Source organism: Bidens hawaiensis, unplaced genomic scaffold, assembly GCF_021521415.1.
Source record: "Bidens hawaiensis isolate Kalapana, Puna unplaced genomic scaffold, B.hawaiensis_p1.1 tig00002338_1, whole genome shotgun sequence".
Taxonomy (NCBI): domain Eukaryota; kingdom Viridiplantae; phylum Streptophyta; class Magnoliopsida; order Asterales; family Asteraceae; genus Bidens; species Bidens hawaiensis.
The window spans coordinates 1279576-1300756 of NW_027491126.1; the positions used below are offsets into that span (position 1 = coordinate 1279576).

The window sequence follows — 21181 nt, forward strand, 5'->3', positions numbered from 1 at the left end:
AATAATATACACGAGATACTCACATTTGCCCATAGGATGCAATGAATTATGAACTTTTTCCTCTTACTCGTTGGCTTCCAAGCTTGAATATAAAAAGCACAAGGGATACTCACCTTTGTCCTTGTTTTTATAACCTTAAATCGTTAATATTAATTTCCAATAATAATCTTTTAACTTTTAATATAATAATATGAAATTTGAGATGTTACAAGTATACTATTGAGGTTTCTATATCCGGTCCTTTGTGTTATTTGAAACATATGTTTTGACTCTTGATGAGTGATACTCTATGTTTGTCATGTTGTTTGCAATACATTTTGCATACGCACTCAACATTACTTTATTGCTTGGTTTAGATTTTGAATTATTTTGTTTCTTTATTTGCTTCATTCGTTCTTGCTCTCAGTCCTCGATGATTACTCTTTTCTTTTAATTTTAATTAAATGTATTGTTGGTGTTTGAAGGTTAGATATACTTTTACTCAACAAAATATCTAGACCGAAAGAAGAAGCAAAAACCCTCCTTTGGCGCACAATAGACACATAGTGTCTATATTAGTGGACACTGAGTGGAAACACGAGGGTTTCATAGAAACTAAGGAACTTTGGTGTACCAATTCATAGTAGATACATAGCGTGTAAATATGAATGAATAATGACACGTGTTGCTTGGTCGAACATTAGAGGTCTATAACTTAAGCAAACTATAATAAAAGGTGCCACCATTAAGCAACTCCAGTGCAACAACGTGCCGGGACATATTCTAGTAGTAATAATAGTTTCACTTCTCTAATTCATAAAAGATTACAAAAATTGATTCGATTTTTAGTGTGTGTATAGAGGTGAAATTAACATACAAGAGCATCTTAATATGTTGGTTTTGAGGTGTTACTAAAAAGAGAGGACTTAATGTACAAAATTAGAGCAAAATATATATCAGTAATATACATATGCTTTTATAATAATTTTGTTAATCTTTTGAAAGAAATGGAATGATATTGAATAAATAAATCTTGTAAAAATAAAAATGTCTGATAAAAAACATACATCATTATCATGTTATATGCAAGTAACCCGATGCAAACATCATATTTATGAACCATGTTCTAGAGCATTAATATGAGGTTTCAGTAGAGGGTCGGTTGTGGCCTGAGTGAACAATGCACCTTCGTGGTCCTCCTTAGCTTTCCCCCAAACCACCCCATAAAATCCTATTGTTATTATGATGCCACCTACAACACTACATCATGCAAATACAATTCAACCCATTAAACAAACCTTATTATTTATATCATTCAACAAATAATAATATCAATATTTAAAATCGGATTTTAATCATTCAAGTTATAATCCATGGACCAATAATAACTAATGCTCGTAATTTTGCTAATGACAGTCTTAACTTTTACTTTCGTCGTGAAAGTAATCTAACATGTATAACTATCACAAATTTATATTTGAATTTCACTCGAGACCCTCAAGTACGTAAAATTCTATAATACTTCTGTGGGTTTAGTTCTTTCAATATTTTTCTTTAATCATGTTAACTATGAATGTTTATGTAATGTGACTTTCCTTTATGTATCTAAATAAAATAACTAAGAGGTTTAACATCGTTATTTACTCAAATCGATTTATTATTATGATTTGATGTACAAGATTTTTAGAACCACAAGAAATTGGATTTAAAAAGCCGATAATATAATAACAAAAGAAAATTCGGTTTGCATTGTACATGATTTTAACTTTAACTTTAACTTTAACTTTAACTTTAACTTTTTCAAAGTAGATGATCATTAATAAAAAAAAAGGTCCATTAATATGCTTAGAAATAATGCAACCCATTTAACATACACGGCCTACCACCCACCATTAGAGAGGTGCACAAAAAAACCGGTTTCGGAACCTAACTGGTGGAACCGAACCGAACCGGAACTGGTTCCAGTTCCTACCCGGTTGGCCCAATACCCGGTTTGGGTATTTTTGTACCCAAAAATCGTACCCGGTTCTCCTATTTGTATGTCCCCATCGGTTCCAACCCGGTTCCTACCCGGTTCTTAATTGTAACCGGTTCGGTTCCTACCCGAAAAAACCGGTTCCGGCGGGTTTTTTTTTATTAGTCAAACATTGGTCAAATTAGCCGTTGGAACCGGTTCCAACGGTAATATAGCCGTTGGAACCGGTTTTTGAGACACAAAATAGCCGTTGGAACCGGTTCCAACGGTAATATAGCCGTTGGAACCGGTTTTTGAGAGAGAATAGAGCCGTTGTAACCGGTTCCAACGGTAATATAGCCGTCGGAACCGGTTTTTGATGCCCGCCGGAACCCAAACATCGGGGCATCTTGTTGTTTCGATCACCATAACAACGTCGTCATTAGTTGCCATTTGTTGTCGGTTTAAGCTTAATTGTGTTTTGGAGTGTGTTTTATAGTTTTGGAAGTGATTTAACAAGTACACACTCATACATTGGTATTTATAGAATGAAAAATGGCTAAATATAGTAATAAAACCGGTTCCAACGGTCAAAACCGGCTATATAGCCGTTGGAATCGGTTTGTAACGGCTATATTGTTTGAATTTCAAAAAAAACCGGTGGAACCGGTTTTTACGTAATAACCGGTCCGGTTCCAACCCTACCCGGTTCCTAAAAGTTTGCATTTCTGGGCATCGGTTCGGGTCCGGAACCGAACCGGTTCTTGACTGGAACCGGTTTCATTTTCTACCCGGTGTGAAAAAAACCGGTTCCGAACCGGTTCGGGTTTTCAAGGTGAACCCGATTTGTGCACCTCTACCCACCATTAATCGAATTAATTCATAAGATCACTTGTTGTGGGCCGTATAGAAGGCAACATGAGGGCTTTAAAGAAGGGCTATATGCCTATATATAAGAAGAGAAGCTTTAAACACATACCGGGACGGTATTGATGGAAGCCGGGGCCAACCGTCACTTTCTCTCTCACACACAAACACATAGATATACACGTATATATGCATATGATATGGTAATTGAAGCTTTAAATCACAACGGAGCTTTATTGAGAAGGGCTTTAAAGCTCCGTTTCCTACGTGACGATGGCGTGGAGGGACAGTAAAGTCCTTCCACAACACGTAGTCTTAGACAAACGCATGGGGTATTGTGTGCAGGAAATAATGAAATTGAGGTCAAGATAAATAACCTTCCAAGATGTAGCGAATCACCAAGAATCGTGACACCCATGAACACCGCTATGACAATTGTTAATGGCTTGAACATGGCTACGTATACCGGACCTTTCAGCCGCAACACCCAAATTTGTACCACAACATTAAAGAATCCTGAAGAAAACCCCTGCACACAACAGTACATCAATTCTTAATATTTTCTTAAGTTTTATAATCATGTGTAATTAATTGACTTATAATTATATCATTTAGTGGTTTTCATATTCCGCTTTGACAGTGAAATTTCTTGGGCTACGGGTTGCGCGGTAAATGGTTCGGTTTGATGGTACTTTCTTTCAACATCATTATTTGCATTATTTTTGTTTATTTCATATTAAACATACAAAAGTCCATATTCATACTTAAAACAACACACAAATGTGAAATGCCCTAGATACCACTTATATCTTACCATGTATAGTATAGTGGCCAAAACAACATCAAGCCTTAGTTTCCAAGCTTCTAAATCTCTAGCCATGATTAATGCTGCAAGTCCAGCTACAAACAGTCCACTTATGCTGAACACAAGCACTACAATGAGGTCCACCGAATACTCCACCAATATCTTGGCCTACAACAGTTTTAACAATGCTCATGTGTTTCGAGAACATATACAATATTCATCGTTTTGAACCGTAACATATAGTGCAAGTGTAGTAATTAGTACCTGGGCAACTAGAGCGAAGGCAATAAGAAAATATTGACCTGCAAGTAATATACCTCCAATAATCCAGTCCGTGTTCATTGAAGTCGATAAAAGTGTCGGGCCGCTATAAACTGTTGCTATAATCGCTCCTGATATCGACACTAATGTCCCTATAATTTTCTCTTGACTTGTATAGCTTTGCAAGCGTACCTTTTCCATCCTATCAAATGCAAGTGAGTTTGTTCTTTGAGCCTTAGGCTATGTAAATATTAATTAAATACATTTATTTAAAGTCGTCACTTTCTTGTAATTCGAAAGATATTCTTGGTAAAATAATCGGTGATTGGAAAGATAACCTGAAAATGAATGCAAGCACAAAGGTAAACGCCGGTGAAAGGTTGCTCATGATCGATGATAGGGTCGGAGAACCATACTTTAGTCCAATATAACCAAATATTTGTGACAAGTACCTGTCATATGACATTTTACCGTAGTTACTATATGTATTATCATGGGTTATTTATTGATTTCCGGGGCACACCTATATGCATAATGCATGGCAAGGAAAAGTTTTATCGATACACTAATTACAGTTGGCAAGTTGTTAGTGCATGAATCTGGTTGTATGATGACAAAGATAGGGTGTATATATATGATGTTGGTGAGACTACCTGTTAAGGACCATATGAAGATTTAGAGGAAAATGGAATGTGTGATGTTGAAGTGGATATGAAGGATTATAGAATATTGAGTGTGGATGCAGACGTAGAGGTCCCGTTACTGTAATTAAATGAGCACGGTTATGTGGATGAAGTCGAACAAGAGGTGTTGGACAATGATTTCATTGAAAGTGGGACATAATATTATGAGAATGCTTGTAGGTAGCATTAAAATGGGAAATTAAAGTATCTTAGTAGGACCAATATATAAACAAATACCAAGTTTCACCCTTGTCAAATATTTGTAAGTAAGCAAGAAATGAAGGGTGTGACCCGAAGTACATGCAATGGTATTAAGGACGGTGAAAGAAGAAGGTTAAGGGCACTGTGTGTGGAGGGTCTTAAGTCAATGAATATGGCACACATTGGAAGTTAAGGTAAAAATGAAACAGAAATTTTATGTTTGCATTCATGTGGTTAACGGCGTACGATCAATGGCGAAGTTTGGACGAGTTCGGGTAGGGGGGCCTCAAAATGTATTTTAAAAAAACCATAAAGAAAGGGGGGGGGGGGGGCGTGTTCAAATTTTAGGAAAAATCGGGTAAATTTACACTGCATATACATATTTTCGGATGAAAAATGGTCAATGTACACTATTACACAAAAAAACAGGGGAGGCTCGGGCCACCCGGGCCCTAAAGAAGCTTCGCCCACGCGTACAATGATCGTGACATTGGGGTCACCAGCTCAATAAGGCTCATTTACATATCTAAAATACTAATTAATCTTGGAAAATTATAAATGTGATGAAGGGAATTAATGTATTAGTTATTAATATTAAACTCTTCTTAGGTTGAAACTCTTGAGTAGAGTTGTTTTATGACTTCTTATGAGTTTTTATTAGAGTATTAAGTCTTTATTTAAGTTAAACTCCTCACTCACCGTTAACTATTTTTTATGTGGCTCATTTATAAAGAGACTGAAAAAAATACAAGTAGAAATAACAACAAAAAATTATTGGAAAAGTGAGAGCACTTGAAGATCTATATGTTGAGAACCTATAGAGATGAGAGGAGTACTCTGTACTAGATTCCATCATCGTCTTATTCTTCCATTTTCCTTTCAAGAATACCGATATACCCAGTGCAATCTCGGGTGCAAGTGTCATCTTCGGCAATACACATACCTATATACCGGTTGTTGTACCCTAGGAGACAGACGGACTCTTTACTCTTTAGAGAGCATGAATTTGTTTTAAGGGAAACATATTGAATACGTGTCTCAACCAATGCTCAGTATTTTGATTTAGTTCATTCGTTGTTGTAGTCAACGGATTGCCAAGAACAAGAAAAATAAAGATGAAGGTAAAGATACTAAACGGGTGGACGACTCAAGACAAGAAATTATTGTTGAAGCATTCACCAAAGATATCCGCTTGAATCATTATATGTATATCAATAGTAATTTATATTTCCCATTCTGTTTTGTACAATATACGGTATTATACTACGGTATTTTCCATGTATAAAGAGACGCATGTAATAATTATTTTATTATTTTTAATAGATGTGAGCCCATCTCCTACAATTAATTTGTTTGATGAGAAAAGTAAAGAGCTTAATGACACAAATAGATAAAAGAATTTAAAAACTATTTTTATAATATAAGATGATTAGTTATTTATTTATTTTTTTGAACGACCAACTAAGTAACGTCGGGTACTTCGTACGTGACTCCCATTGGCTAAAGGTAGCCCGAGCCGGCCACTAGTCCGGACGGACGGAGCCCCTAACGGTCCACCTATTGAGGGATTCACCGGATAAAACCCAACCCCCACGCCTGCCAAATGGCACGACGGTGAGGAGCCGGTAAATCAGGTGAGATCAGGACTCGAACCCTGGCAAGCCAGGGTCATCCCTCATATCTCTCATATAAATTGGTGATAGTGAGGTTTGAACCTCATACCTCTCACTAGTAAAGTGAGTGTTCTACCATTGAGCCACATCCAATTTTTTTTAGACGATTAGCTAGTTACTTGAATTAAAAAAAGTTTATAGGATAAAAATGATAATAAGATTAAAAGAAAACGAAAGAAAAGAAAGATAAAGAGAAGAAAAAAATCATTTTAAATATTAGATTATTACTGTAATTTAATAATTTAAGTACACAAGCGACAAGATGGTACACACTACAAAGTATAAACATGAATGACGGAAACTTGAATTTAACGTATCATAAATCTATTAAAAATATAAAAATCAGCTTCAACAATAAAAGAAAAGAATCAACTTTATGGATGAAATATTCGTAAGGCGTGTTTAGACAATTTTGGTGAATATGCGGTTCATTGCAAAGAACTCTCGGAATTTAGATATAGACATGATTTGGTCAGGGATGTCCTTTTTGACGTGTTAAAACGAGCGGGAATCTCGGCAAGAAAAGAGTCTCCTGTGAATTTCTTGTCGGATCCGCGTGAAGGAAGGTCTCTCCGACCAGCAGACATTCTTGTGTTTGGATGGGCTGGGGGGAAGCATGCTTGTGTGGACCTTACTGGGGTGTCCCCTCTTGTCAGGCTTAGGGACACCAGGTTTGTTGCTAGGCAGGCCGTGTTAAAGGCAGAAGCAGGAAAAATTGTTAAGCACGAGAAGGCGTGTGTGGAGAATCAACACGCCTTCATTCCTTTTGCTTTTAATACATTTGGGTCTCTTGCTCCCGATGCTGCTACGTTTTAAAAAAAGAGTTCAGCGGGTCGTGCACAGTAACTCAACGCATCGAGTATAATTCCGACTTAGGGCATTAAGCCTTTATAATATTTTATTATTATTTTAGTCGGGTAGTAAACCTTACCTTTCCTCGGCTTATAATTCCCTAGATACTGGAGCAGCACTTCTACGCCGCTTAGTCCTTCCAACACTCGCCTTCATCGCCACTTCACTTCGGCACGCAAATCGAGACACCCAAACTAATTGGCACGCACTTCGAGACAATCGTCGGGTTGTAAAAACAGCACCACCTTTTGTTCGGAACGTCGTCGGGGAGTGGTACGAATATCGAGGTATGACACGTTTATCGAGGAATCGGGGCACGGTTTTTGAGGTGGATCGTTGGCACGAATTTCGAGGCTTAGAGAGATGTTTAGAGAGAGGATTGAGAGTTGAGTGTAAGGCCCCGAACCCGGTAGCCCTACTTTAATGTCGGATTTACTCATAAACACAGTCCTTCAAATCAGAGTTTATTAAAACTTTTCGCGGAATATAAAACATCAATCATTTGTTACAAAACATTAAATCTTTTCTTTGATACCATAACACAAAACTTTATATTCAAAACATTTTTACTTCTTTCTTCAGATGCCAGCCGTTCAATCCATGCCGTGTGTCATCCTCATGCTAACTCTATAATCAGCTCACCTGCGTGCATACTAAAAGTCAGCTACGCTGAGTGAGTTCTAGTTAATCAAGCAACTTATCATACAACCACTACATGCATCATATACGTATCCGAAGACACTTAACCCACTGTCTAACCCGCTACTTCTCAACCACTTAATTATCCCTACAGCTTAGCCAATTAATTACCCCTACAGCTTAACCATTGATGCCACTTATGCCACTTTATGCCACTTATGCCACTTGTGCCACTTTATGCCACTTATGCCACTTGTGCCACTTTATGCCACTTATGCCACTTATGCCACTTGTGCCACTTTATGCCACTTATGCCACTTGTGCCACTTTATGCCACTTATGCCACTTGTGCCACTTTATGCCACTTATGCCACTTGTGCCACTTTATGCCACTTTATGCCACTTATGCCACTTGTGCCACTTTAATAACGAAGACACGCATAGACTTACTCTACCACGTGCTCACGTTATGCCCCTAACTCTATTACTAGACCCCTATCCACTTCTATCACACTATACTTCTACTTGTCTATAACCCACTTCCTATCAGCACATTATTTACATACTAAGCAAGTAACATCAACAATCATACACACATAATAACGATGGCACGTACAGGCTTTCCCTATCACGCGCTCACGTTATGCCACTAACACCCTTACTAGTCTCTTGCCACTTCTAACACACTCTACCTCTACCTGCCTATATCACACTTCATATCAGTTCAGTATTTACGTAATAAACAAGTCACATCATAACATTCATACACACTATCAACCACTTGGAATTTACTATCCTTGGCGATACGTGCAATATCCGAAGATCGTTCACGTACCGACAAGCATTATAAAATATATACCTCATATAACATCTATAGCATACACTTACCACTTACGGTAAGTGTATTCACACTTCACATCGAGTATGCACACAGCCCCGAAAACATAGCAAGGAAATGGGGCTAGAAACTCACCTGAACACGGTTACGTTCTCCGTTGATCGTAATCCCTTTCTTCAGTTGTGCACGGCTGACTGTATAACAAGTATACATATTAATACTCGTCTGATCTAATCTGGTGGCCTAGTATTAGCTTACTTTAACTTATCGCTTTATAATTTATTTTCTAATCAAACTTGGCTTTAGGCGAAGTTAACCCTCGGGCGAACTTAGCTTCAGGCGAAGTTAAACCTTAGGCGAACTTGGCTTCAGGCGAAGTTAAACCTTAGGCGAACTTGGCTTCAGGCGAAGTTAAACCTTAGGCGAACTTGGCTTCAGGCGAAGTTATCCTTAGGCGAACTTGGCTTCAGGCGAAGTTAAACCTTAGGCGAACTTGGCTTCAGGCGAAGTTATCCTTAGGCGAACTTGGCCGTAGGCGAAGTTATCCTTAGGCGAAGTTACGCTTGAAGGCGAAGTTCATCAGGCGAACTTAATCTTGCAGGCGAAGTTATCGCGCTGCAGATCTGTTTGCCCATAACTCCTTCGTTTCTTAGCCAAATAACTCGATTTTGGTACCCACGGAATCGTATGATCGGCGCCTACAAATCCCAACCATCAAATCGGCATAAAATCGACGTTTTAGGGGTCCGATTTGGGCAGTTTGGGTTTCGGGCCCGGTTAACCCATCCAATCCTAACCATTTTCAGTAATATTAGCTTTGTTGGATTTGTTCTTACCTTACCAACTCAGATCTATCAACAAAATCTCGGGTCTCGGCTTCGAATCTTGATCGGTTAGAATGTGTGTATGTGTGTGTGTAGTGTGCTTGGATAAAGATAGAATGAAGATATTTTTGGGTTTTGGGGGTATTTATATCCCTGAAATCCCATTCTCATTTAACCCATCTCAATTAATCCAAATCTATAACCAACGTCCATTACCCGACACTAGCCCGACCCATACCAACTCCTACTCTTTTATTTATTTCCTGATAACCCGGGTAAACTTTCTCTCTAATATTAAGTAATATAATTAATATTACTTGGAAATTTCGGGATGTTACATTGAGTTTGGTGTGAAATGGTGAATGCCCAGACCTGCTATTTATAGACAATATTTTGGATCCTATCGCGATACGCGATAGGCTTCTTGCACCCATCGCGTAGCGCGATGTAGCTTCGCACAGTCACAACGTAGGTCTGCCACGTGTTGCTACGATACAGACGGTGTGCCACGTGTTAACACGTTGGGGACGATGTGCCACGTGTCGGGACACGTGGCGAGAGGTGTGCCACGTGTGGACGCGTGGCAATCTTGTGCCAGAGGTGTCAGGGCACGTCATCGCGATACGCGATGACGTTGGTTCAACCAGCGATCGCGTATCGCTGTTGACCCTTCCAGAAGGTTTGACCAAGCCCCTTTACGATACGCGATGGCTTGTCCTTTGTCCCCATCGCGTAGCGCGATAGGACAAGAAAATAAATTTTTCATTTTTAACCTTGGAGTTTGGATTTGGCAGAATTAGTCCCTTAACTTTGGAAAGTTGACATTTTTAGCTCAAAATTCCCGTGATGTTACATCTGAAGACCACAACCTCATTGAAGATATGTAATTTTGCTTCATAAAGAGTGTTTTCAAACTCCGGATCTGATCCATTCCTCCGATTGATTCCCCACAGTGGCAGCGGCTGCCAAAATCCCATATCTGTGTACGTCGAGGAAAAAGAAAGAGAGACAGAGAGAAAATTTAAGGACAGAGAGAGTGGGTGGTGATGTTGTTATGTTGCCGGAAAAAAAAACGACATAGCGTTTGTGTTATAGGTTCAAAATCCTAACTTGTTGCTCAAATTGGTGATTTATGGCAGAGCAAAACCCTAGTTAGTTGCTCAATTTGGGGATTTAGGTTTGTGTTATATATTTTCACAACTTTTTGGCCAAATCTTTTACTAAAAGGACAATGCCGAATTCTGTTAAAATTAACTTAAGAGAATGAACGTTACATCTTCTTATCACTTAAAATTAAGTGTCGGGTCATCCCCCAGAAACCATCCGATTTATATGATGATATATATCATAGGGTTCCAACCCTAATGAACCGATTATGTATTCAGCTCTCAGTTTGTACCGAAAACGTATAGATTTCAAATCTATCAATCTGTATCATTTGGTGGGTTCAAGTTTGAAGGGATTAATATGGAATCAGTAGTACACGTATAGCACGAAAAGGCTAAGCAGTCAAAGATGAAGCCATTGAGGAAGTTGGAAACGTTAGACTTTCTTACATCAAGGATGTGTGACTCCACCTACCACCATGCACATAGTGCATTAGCTTGCCCCTTTTCTCTAAAATGTGACATATATAATAATATTAGCTTATGAAGGGGATAAATTAAAAATTAAGATAAGAGCTCACCAACTCCTTATGCTGACTATGTGTCTTAATACTTTTGACAATTGATTATTGGTGAAATCATGTTACTATTTCTTCTATAAATTTACATTGTATTTTGTTAGTACATTTTTTAGCTCTATTATATTATTTGTGTCCATCTCCACGTATGCTTTTGCCTTTTGTTTCCAAAAGAGTTTATCCAATATCCAGGTGTCTCTGATTGGTAACCAATTAATCATGATTGAATCCCCACCAATTTATATTATCAACCATTTAAAATGAATGTTTGAACAAATTGCCATTGATATTCAAATTAGTGGTTCGGGATAGTCAATATAGTGACCTGAATCAGAGTGTTTTTGTTGAGCCCGAGAGACACGGTGTGGTGTTATCGGCAATTCCAAGACCCAAGCACACCCCGCCCTTAGTATAGTGTGAAGAACGTTTCATTTATGGCATTCGTAAACAAAGTTACAAGATGTACTCAATGTTAAAAAGATTATACTCAAAATCATGGTTTATAATAAATACATTTGAAGAGACAAACTATATTGCAACGTATGTTTCAAAACAACGGTTTAACGAGGTTAAGTGGGTTAGGAAATTTGTGAACCATCTTCCAAAACATCATGTGGTTCGAGCAGGGGTGCGGTTGTGGTTCGAGCGGTGAATACATCTTCGTAGTTTTCTTTGGCCTTTCCCCAAACGACCCCATAAAATCCTATTGTGATTATGCAGCCCCCCAAAACACTACACCACACGAAGACAATACAATAAATTCAGCACGTTACACAAACCCATTCTATTTGTGAAATAATTTTATAACTAAAGTTCAAAATAATTATTTTTTATATTTATAGTTATGGTTGATAGAATATAAAAATATTCTATTGTATTATTTAGCGAATATTTAGACCATGTGTAATAGTGCGTTGTGGCTAGCGTTTTGGATGAAAACGCGGGGGGGGGGGGGGGGGGGGGGCGGTAAACACTGCACCACACGAAGACAATACAATAAATTCAGCACGTTACACAAACCCCATTCTATTTGTGAAATAATTTTATAACTAAAGTTCAAAATAATTATTTTTTATATTTATAGTTATGGTTGATAGAATATAAAAATATTCTATTGTATTATTTAGCGAATATTTAGACCATGTGTAATGGTGCGTTGTGGCTAGCGTTTTGGGTGAAAACGCAGGGGGTACACCGCCCCCCCTGCGTTATGTTGAAATTTTTTTTTTGCGCGTTGTATCTAAAACGCGAGAATGGCACGAGAATCAAAAAAAGTAACCGTTGGTTTGGAGCCGTTGGAGTTTTAAAAAAAAAATAATTATATTTATACTATATAAACAAACCAAACTCATATTTTTTAACACATTCCTTCCAATCTACCAATTTACACAAATATTTATATCTTTTACACTAATATTTCTACCATCATGTTTCCAAACAACAACCAAAATATTCTCGGTTTCGGTCAATATGCCCGTCAAGCCAACCAAAATCCACAACCGAACCAATCTACCGCCCCGACGCCAACCGTGCCCGTCCCGCAAATGTATAACCCGCAAATGGCCGCGTACTTTGCACTTCTACAAAACTCTATGCCAAATGCGGTGCCCGGTTTCCAAAACCCATTGACAAACATTTTTGCGGGTTCGGGTTCCCAACCCTCCCCGGAGACCCAACCCGAGGTCGAGTTCGTGCCGGAGACACAACCCGAGGGCGGTTCGAGCCAACGCAGACGTTCGAAAAAACACGCAAAGAAGCCCGCCGGCGAACCTCCGGTTAAAAAGACGGTGATATCGTGGAGTATTGACGAGTGCGTACTATGTGCTCGTGCTTGGTGCCAAATATCGGAAGATGCCAAATGCGGTAGGTTTTTAAAATGCATATATATGTTTTTAAATTTCTTATAACAAACATTAAACTTGTAATGTTTTTATTTTTTTAGCGAACTATCAAAAAATGGGGGTATTTTGGCACAAAATTATAGAGAGGTTTCACAACCTTGGCGGAGACTCGCGTCGAGAAAAAGATTCGTTACTGTCGAAATGGGGCGACATAAACACCAAATGCATGGCTTTCCATACGGTTTTCTATCGGATGAATCGAACTAGGAGTAGCGGTGTCTCGGACGCGGAAGTCATGGATAACGCGTTGGTTGAGTTTCAACATAAGGTCGGCGGGACCTTCAACTACTTTGGCATTTGGAAAGACCTCTTGAGGTTTCACCCAAAATGGGGCTTGGTGTTGGATGCCGAAGCCGAAGCCGAAGGCGAAGGTGGTCCGCGTAAAAAAAAGTCTAAAACATCATCTTCGGTTGATCCAGACACGCCCCGTTCCGACGCTCGAAACTTCAACTTAAGCGATAATGACCCCGTGAATAATACCGACATGCCTCGGCCGGGGGGTAGAAGAACCAAAGGCAAAGGAAAAGGGAAAGGGGCCGGTTCGTCGTGGCAACGGGTTCGAATCCCGAATTGGAAAGCCAATTCCAATTAATGAACTCTCGACTCCAAGATTTACACCAACTTGGAACCCAACGACTTCAAGTAAATTTGGACGCCGTCGACCTACTTCGAAGGAATGAGATGGACAAAGACATCGAGATTTTATCAAACGAGCTATCCGAAGACGACCCAATAGTCCAATCTCTAAAAGCCAATCGACGAGCGAAAATTCTAGAAAAATATAAATGAGTTTTAGTTTTATTAGTATTATTTATGTTTTTTTATTTTAATTTGATGTATTTTTTTTAATTTAGTTTAATGTAATTTTTATTTGGAAGTTTAATGTAATTTTTAATTTTATGTTAATTTTTTTAAATGAATTATTATTTAAAAAAAAACAAATAAAATTATAATGACTGGGCGCCACGTGGCGCATAACCCCTGGATGTGGAGAGTTATGACTACAGCCTGTTTTTGTACAAAACCATAACTCTGACTGGGCGCCACGTGACGCATAACTCCTGGATGTGAAGCTTTACAACTACACATGGTCTTATAATTGACAATTCTCACGTGGGTACAACTCCCAATTTCAAATCTTGACAGTTGACCCATTGATTTATTTTTATTATATATGTTCATCAAATTTATATGTAACTTCAAAAAAAATCGATGATCGTTTAAAAGAATATATGAGTCGATCTGTTGTAAAACTTACATCAGAACTTGCCCTGAACAATGAAACGGTGCTTCAATTTGGATATTTAAACTTTCAATTAACAAAAATAAGTCATTTGGAGCATCGTTTCAAGATAAGTTTTACATCAATCGACTTGTGTCTTTCTTTCGACTTGTCTCCTCCTTTCGATTTTAAGACCAAACAAGGTTTCAATGAAGCGTGAAAGGTTGGACAATTGACAACAATTTTCTAAGGTAAGATTATTACCGGTCAATTACAAAAATGTGTAGTTAATAAGATCCAATTTTCCTTTTAAAAAATGCATTGAAAAAAGATATTCAGTTATGTTTGTGAAACATTTACAAATGAGTTGTAAATTTGCGTTAGTGAATGAAAGTAAGATGAAGATGAGTAGATGACTAACCTTCCAAGATGCAGTGAATCACCAAGAATTAAGATACCCATAATCACCGCTATAATAATTGTTAACGGCTTGAACATGGCAACATACACTGGACCCTTCAGTCGCAACACCCAAATTTGTAACACAACATTAAAGAATCCAGAAGAGAACCCCTGCACATATATTATAAGTATGCAAAATATTCTTAGAAATTTCTTCAAATTTAGTGATGTGCACGACATTTTTTTTGTTCTGGTAGAATCTATTTGTTCAAACTAGTAACTAAAAATCAAAATAAAGAAAAACAGTGAAACTGATCAAAACGTTTTGATGCAAGGGAAATTTTCAATTAGTGTTAAGTTGACCAAAAATCTTCATAGGTAATGACTTTTTAAAAATTAAAAAAAAAAACGCAAACTCAAAAAGACCCAAATGAAGTTATAGTTCCTCTATGGCCAACTAGGGTGTCTGTTAGGTTATGTGTAGTGGAGGGACTATAAAATGGAACGTTTTGTGTCATTTGACGCATAGTTAGTAAATTATGGGTTTTTGTTTTAGGTGTGTAGTTGTGTTGTAGAACTATGTACACACACACCAGACACACAAAACGTTTTGTGTCATTTGACGCATAGTTGTTTTATAGTACCTCGACTAGGGTGTTTGTCAACTCCATCCCTTACAACAGAGTTAGTCCACGTGTAACATGTTGATTAGATATTGCATGGACATATAGTTTGAATACACTAGTGTCTTTCTACCAAACGAGCTTATTTTCAACCTTCGGTTAGGTGTTTTAGATTTCCTTATTTTTATAAACAAAAGGTCATAAAACTATTTGAGAAGAATTTGGTTAGCTTATTTTGGAGATTTTCTCTCAAATTAATGGTTTGGAAGTTGATATACATCTTACCATGTAAAGTATAGTGACCAAAACAACATCAAGCCTTAGTTTCCAAGCTTCTAGATCTCTTGCCATGATTAACGCTCCAAGTCCAGCTACAAACAGTCCACTTATGCCGAACACAAACACTACTATGAGGTCCACTGAGTACTCTACCAAAATCTTTGCCTGCAAAGGTTTTAACAATGCTCATCTTTTCCGAAAACATATACAATATTCATCGTTTAATTTGAACCGTAATTAATATATGGTGCAAGCCTACTAAGTACCTGAGCAACTAGGGTGAATGAAAGTAGAAAATATTGACCTGCAAGTAAAATGCCTCCAATAATCCAATCCATATTCATTGAGGCTGTCGATAAAAGTGATGGACCAGTATAAATTGTTGCTATAATCGCTCCTGATATTGATAATATTGTTCCTATAATTTTCGCCTGACTCGTGTAGCTTCGCAAATGAACCTTCTCCATCCTAACAAATGCAAATAATATGATGATCCTCAAGCTTGCTAAATTCTTTTATCAAATATATATAGGCATTCTCTTATAGTTTGACTCATTAGTAATTTCAATAACTGTTCATTGATTCTAAATTACAAATTTGAGCCCAAATACGTCTAAACCGATTAGCAGTTAGTTGAAGAACAATGATCGAGAAGATAACCTGAAAAAGAACGCAAGCACGAATGTAAAAGCAGGTGATAGGTTACTCATGATCGATGATAAAGTTGGAGAACCATACTTGAGGCCAATATATCCGAATACTTGTGATAAGTACCTATCATATAACATGAAATACATATTTTTTTAAGAAAAATTTATAAAAACATACGTAAACGCCAGTCAATCTGTGAGCCCACCAGGTTAACGCGAATACACGACCCATTTAGCTACCCGAAAGTCCAAACCAGTTTAGACTAAACCAAACTCACGAATTTCATGTTAGATTAATTTCGTGTTTCAGGTTAAGCATGTGCGGGTTCAATTCAGCTATTGGCTAAAACTGAATGTATATTGAGTTTTTGTATTTTTGATTTTTATAATTGATTAGTTTAGGTTTGATTAATTTGATTGTTAATTTGATTGTTAATAAAAGTAATATATGGTAATTAACAAATTCAATTATATCACGTGTGTTAAAAGTCTACTTCAAATTTATAGGGGAAAAAAATAAAATAAAAAGCGCTAAATCTAATACTTTATTAACGAAAGTAGCACATAATTTATGAACTTATCTCATATAAAAAATTAAAAGACTTGGTCGATTTCGATAATCTTTTGATCAGTTACTCACATTTAAAATTTCACTTCATTGGTGTCCCCACCAATCACGTCTTTATCAACCTCGATTGGCACAACTTATAACAAATAAAATAAATAACAAAAGCTGCTTAAATCTATAATTAAACACAATTATTCAAAGCATCCCACGCGGATGCAAATTAATAAAACCTGATCATCGAAAATGAAAAAAAAATGTAGACAAAAAGTCTTATCCGTTATCACCCACCAAATCTTTAGGCTGGTCGCTATGGGGCATCGTTGGATGATGTGGCGGACGTCGAACACCGCCGTGGGCGTGGTCCAACCAAGGGCGCGGACGGATTATGCAAAGCAACGGCCGGCGCGGATGAGTGAATTGTGTGGGCCCCTCCCATTTCCTCTCTCTCAACCTCTCACACACAAATAAATATATATGTGTATATATATATAGGATCAGGATCATGAGATAACTTTTTTGAAATTAAGAATCATAAGAACCATTTTGGATCACAAAAAACCCAAAAATAAAAAAAATAATTAAATAAAAAAAACACAAAAATGAAAAAAGCAAAAAAAAACCAAAATTCTTATTTTAACATCCCGGTTTCATAAAAAAAAACTCGGTTTAGCCAAATTATATACACATATGTATAATATATACATATATGTACATTTACGTGATTTTTTATACACATGTGTATAATTTAAGATAAATGACACTGTACATATGTGTATATTACGTAACTAAAGATTAAATAAAATTATACATATGTGTATAATACGTCGTTTTTATTTTTTTTAATAAAACCAGAATGAAATATAAGAATTTTGATTTTTTTACTTTTTTAAAATTTTTGTTATTTTTTGTTCTATGATTTTTTTAAATATTTTTTTCAAATGTGTTTTTAGTGGTCCAAAATGGTTCTCAAAGTTCTAAATTTGCAAAAGATTCTCTTAGGATCCTTACCCTATATATATATATATATATATATATATATGGGCGCCTATGGGCATTAAACCACAGCGGGGCATATTGGTTGGGGCTTCGAAGTCCCCTGGTGGTTACGTGGCACTGACGTGACACTAGAGAGGGGCTTCAAAGCCCTCACCATAAAGGACAGCCTTAGTATTCAATAGTTACTTGAAAAAAAAAGAATATACTAACAATATGTCTATCAAAATATATATAAGTATAATAAAGGTGAACTATTCAAGTAAATTGGAAGAAACTTACATGACCACACTAAGCACAAATATTTTCCCAGCCACCGAGAGTTTGATGGCCGGGATACTTGTCCTTCTGCAACCAAACATGCCAAAAATAATATTAATTAAATTTAAAAAAAAAAACAATCAAGGACAGGTCCGCCTCCAATCAAAAACCTTTAGTTTGTTTATAAAATATTATAAGCTTGAATCTGATCATTAATACCTATTCAGGATAAAGATGCATGGCAAGATGAAGATGAAGCCAACGAGGAAGACATAGAAGGTGAACACATAAGAGTTTATGTCTTCAACACTTGCTGATTTGTAGAGTGTGTTACCACCTACAAGCATGCACTCCACCATCACCATACCTGCAAATGGTAATACATCTTTGAATATTAATTTTCCAGCTCCCTCTTCCATACCCATTCTCTCTCTTTGTTGTTGTTGTTGTTGGGTATCCTGAAAATGATATATATTAATTGAATATTTTAATACTATAACGATGACAAGTCACTATGCTTATGTTTGTGATTTTACACTTATGCCCTTCGTTATTTAACATGGTTCATGAACGTACCAAACTTCTAACCTTGACAATTATAGTTTTTCTTGAAGGGTATAATAGGTCACCAACTTTTAAATTGATTTTTCATCTTATCCTTTTACAATTATATGAATTCACAAAATTTGTAAATAATAATTCATGTCTTAAAGAAATTTATACGTTATTTTCTTTATATATAGTATATTGCGAACAAATAACCCAATTAATCAAACAATCACTGCGAATTAACTAGCGTATTACCGATGAGTGTGGAATGCGTGATTTACGTGTGAGCTGAGGTGGCGTTCAGCCACGATGTGGAACCCAACACCTCGGTTGTGTGATACACAAGCGTGGTTCATTACTGTGGAGATAGCAACGTACGTGGTCGTGGTTGGGGTTACAATTTAAAAGAAATGTTAATTTTTAAAAGCTATATTTTTTATAACATCTTGACGCGGGTGAATATATATATATATATATATATATATATATATATATATATTAAAATTTAGGTAAAATTTCACATAAATCGGGTTTTAAAAATAGTTTTTCATCTATAACTAAACCACACATGTCACGTATTCAACCACACAATGGTCCCTATAGTTTTTGTTTAATTAGTTAAACTCCAGAAGTTTATTTATTTAGTCGTTTAACTAAGTTTTGACGAAGTATACAAATAACTAGAACAATTATTATCACTTAGTTATTTTAAACAAAAGTAATTACACAACAAAAATGAAGTAGAGCAAACATAAATATTCTAATTCAAAACCGTAGAGTAATAATAAATACTCCAGTATTATTATAATTATTTTAGATATTTGTACACTTAACATGTATATATAATTATATGTATTTTCTTATCTTAACACTTTTACACTATATTTATTTGGCAATAAAGTAATAAAAAGACAGGAAACAAACATGAAGGATAAAAAGTAAAAACTACAAAACGTGCTTTGGAAAGATTTTTATTTTAATTAAAACTAATGCTTAGCGAGCTCATACTAAATAACGAAATAATAATGAGTGATTTATCAGGAGTTGACATCCATCGATACGGTGTGGGTCATGTGACATACAATGATACAAGTGTGTGCAATTTCTTGGAAGCTTCGTGATCTCATTTCCAAAATTAACGTTTAGGATTTTATACTTTGTAATAGTACGATGTTTAAAGCATTTTAATAATACTTGTAGTTAAAACCCGTGAGTTATTTTGGGTTTGTAGAAATATGAAAAAATTTAAAATATAGAAAGAAACAAAAATAAGAAGTTTGAAAAAAATTTATGGCTTATATAAAAAAAAAAAAAGGAAGCAGGTGACAAAAGTTGTGATTATATATAATATCTGGTGTGGCTACTGTGCGAAAGGAGACATTCGGAAAGGAAAAAAGAAAACATACTAATTGATTGATTGAGGTTGGTGAAAAAAATAATAATTCTTTTCTTTTGGAGCAGTTCAGTTCGTGACACAACATCTAAAAAAATTCATAAAAAAATAAAAAATCATAACTCAAAATATAAATTAAAAACGAAAAAAAAATTAAAAAACTAAAATGTTTCCCTCCGTCTTTCTCCTTTAAAATAATAGAGAGAGAGAGAGAAGACACAATATCGAAAAAATACAATTTGACAAAAATAAACAAAATACATAATGATAAATAAAAAAATACATAATATATCACAAAATATAACACAATTTCGAGCAAAATATAATTCAGTGTTAAGTAATATAAAACAATATCAATGAAAAAGGACATAATGTCAAAGAAAAAATGTCAATCAATGACAAAAGTAAACAAAAAAACACAATGATATTTTTTTCTCTGACATTATGTTTTTTTAACGTGGACAACGGACGAAACATTTTAGGTTTTTATTTTTACTTTTTTTATTTATATTTTTGAGCTATGATTTTTTTAATTAATTTTTTTTATTAATTTTACGGTTTTTTAAGGCTATAAATACTTATCATTCTTCTAATTTTTATCCTCATTTGTAAAGTAACTTTACCCTGTAGAAATAATGACAGTTAGTTTCTCATCATTCTTCTAACTTTACCCTGTAGAAATAATGACAGTTATTTATAGATGGGTTCAAATGGTTGTGCGACCTGAAAACCATAGCATATGGTTCATGTTAGTAGACAATAAAACTTCATCCATATATAAATGAAATCTGTTATGAATAACAATGGGGTGCACACTAGTGGTGTTCAAAAGAATCCGAATTCAAATTATCCGAAAATCTAAATTCGAACTATCCGAAATTTTGAATATCCAAAAATTCGGATATTCAAATCCTGGATATCCGAAGATTCGGATTCGGATAGTAATTTTGGGATTTTTCGGATATCCGAATTATCCGAAATATATATTAACTTTAATATTTTTTTAAAAATTTGTTTTAATATTCAAATAAATAAAACATCTGAATGTTTGGAAACCTACTTCCCTAACAAATGAACACT

General features: G+C 35.9%; 2 protein-coding genes across 2 annotated transcripts; both read right to left on the reverse strand.

The window, feature by feature from the left end:
• Nucleotides 1-1091: 1091 nt before the first annotated feature.
• LOC143618675 (WAT1-related protein At5g40240-like) lies at nt 1092-4332 on the reverse strand. Its single transcript, XM_077090786.1, has 5 exons — nt 4205-4332; nt 3870-4068; nt 3615-3773; nt 3178-3329; nt 1092-1239 (listed from the first exon to the last, which is right to left on the reverse strand). Exons 1-5 carry the CDS (start codon nt 4330-4332, stop codon nt 1092-1094), a joined length of 786 nt encoding a protein of 261 aa, XP_076946901.1.
• Nucleotides 4333-11700: 7368 nt separating this feature from the next.
• Nucleotides 11701-18619, reverse strand: LOC143618743 (WAT1-related protein At5g40240-like). Its single transcript, XM_077090841.1, has 7 exons — nt 18379-18619; nt 18181-18246; nt 16348-16461; nt 15954-16155; nt 15694-15852; nt 14805-14956; nt 11701-11992 (listed from the first exon to the last, which is right to left on the reverse strand). Exons 1-7 carry the CDS (start codon nt 18582-18584, stop codon nt 11839-11841), a joined length of 1053 nt encoding a protein of 350 aa, XP_076946956.1. The 5' UTR covers nt 18585-18619; the 3' UTR covers nt 11701-11838.
• Between the last annotated feature and the right edge of the window lie 2562 nt (nt 18620-21181).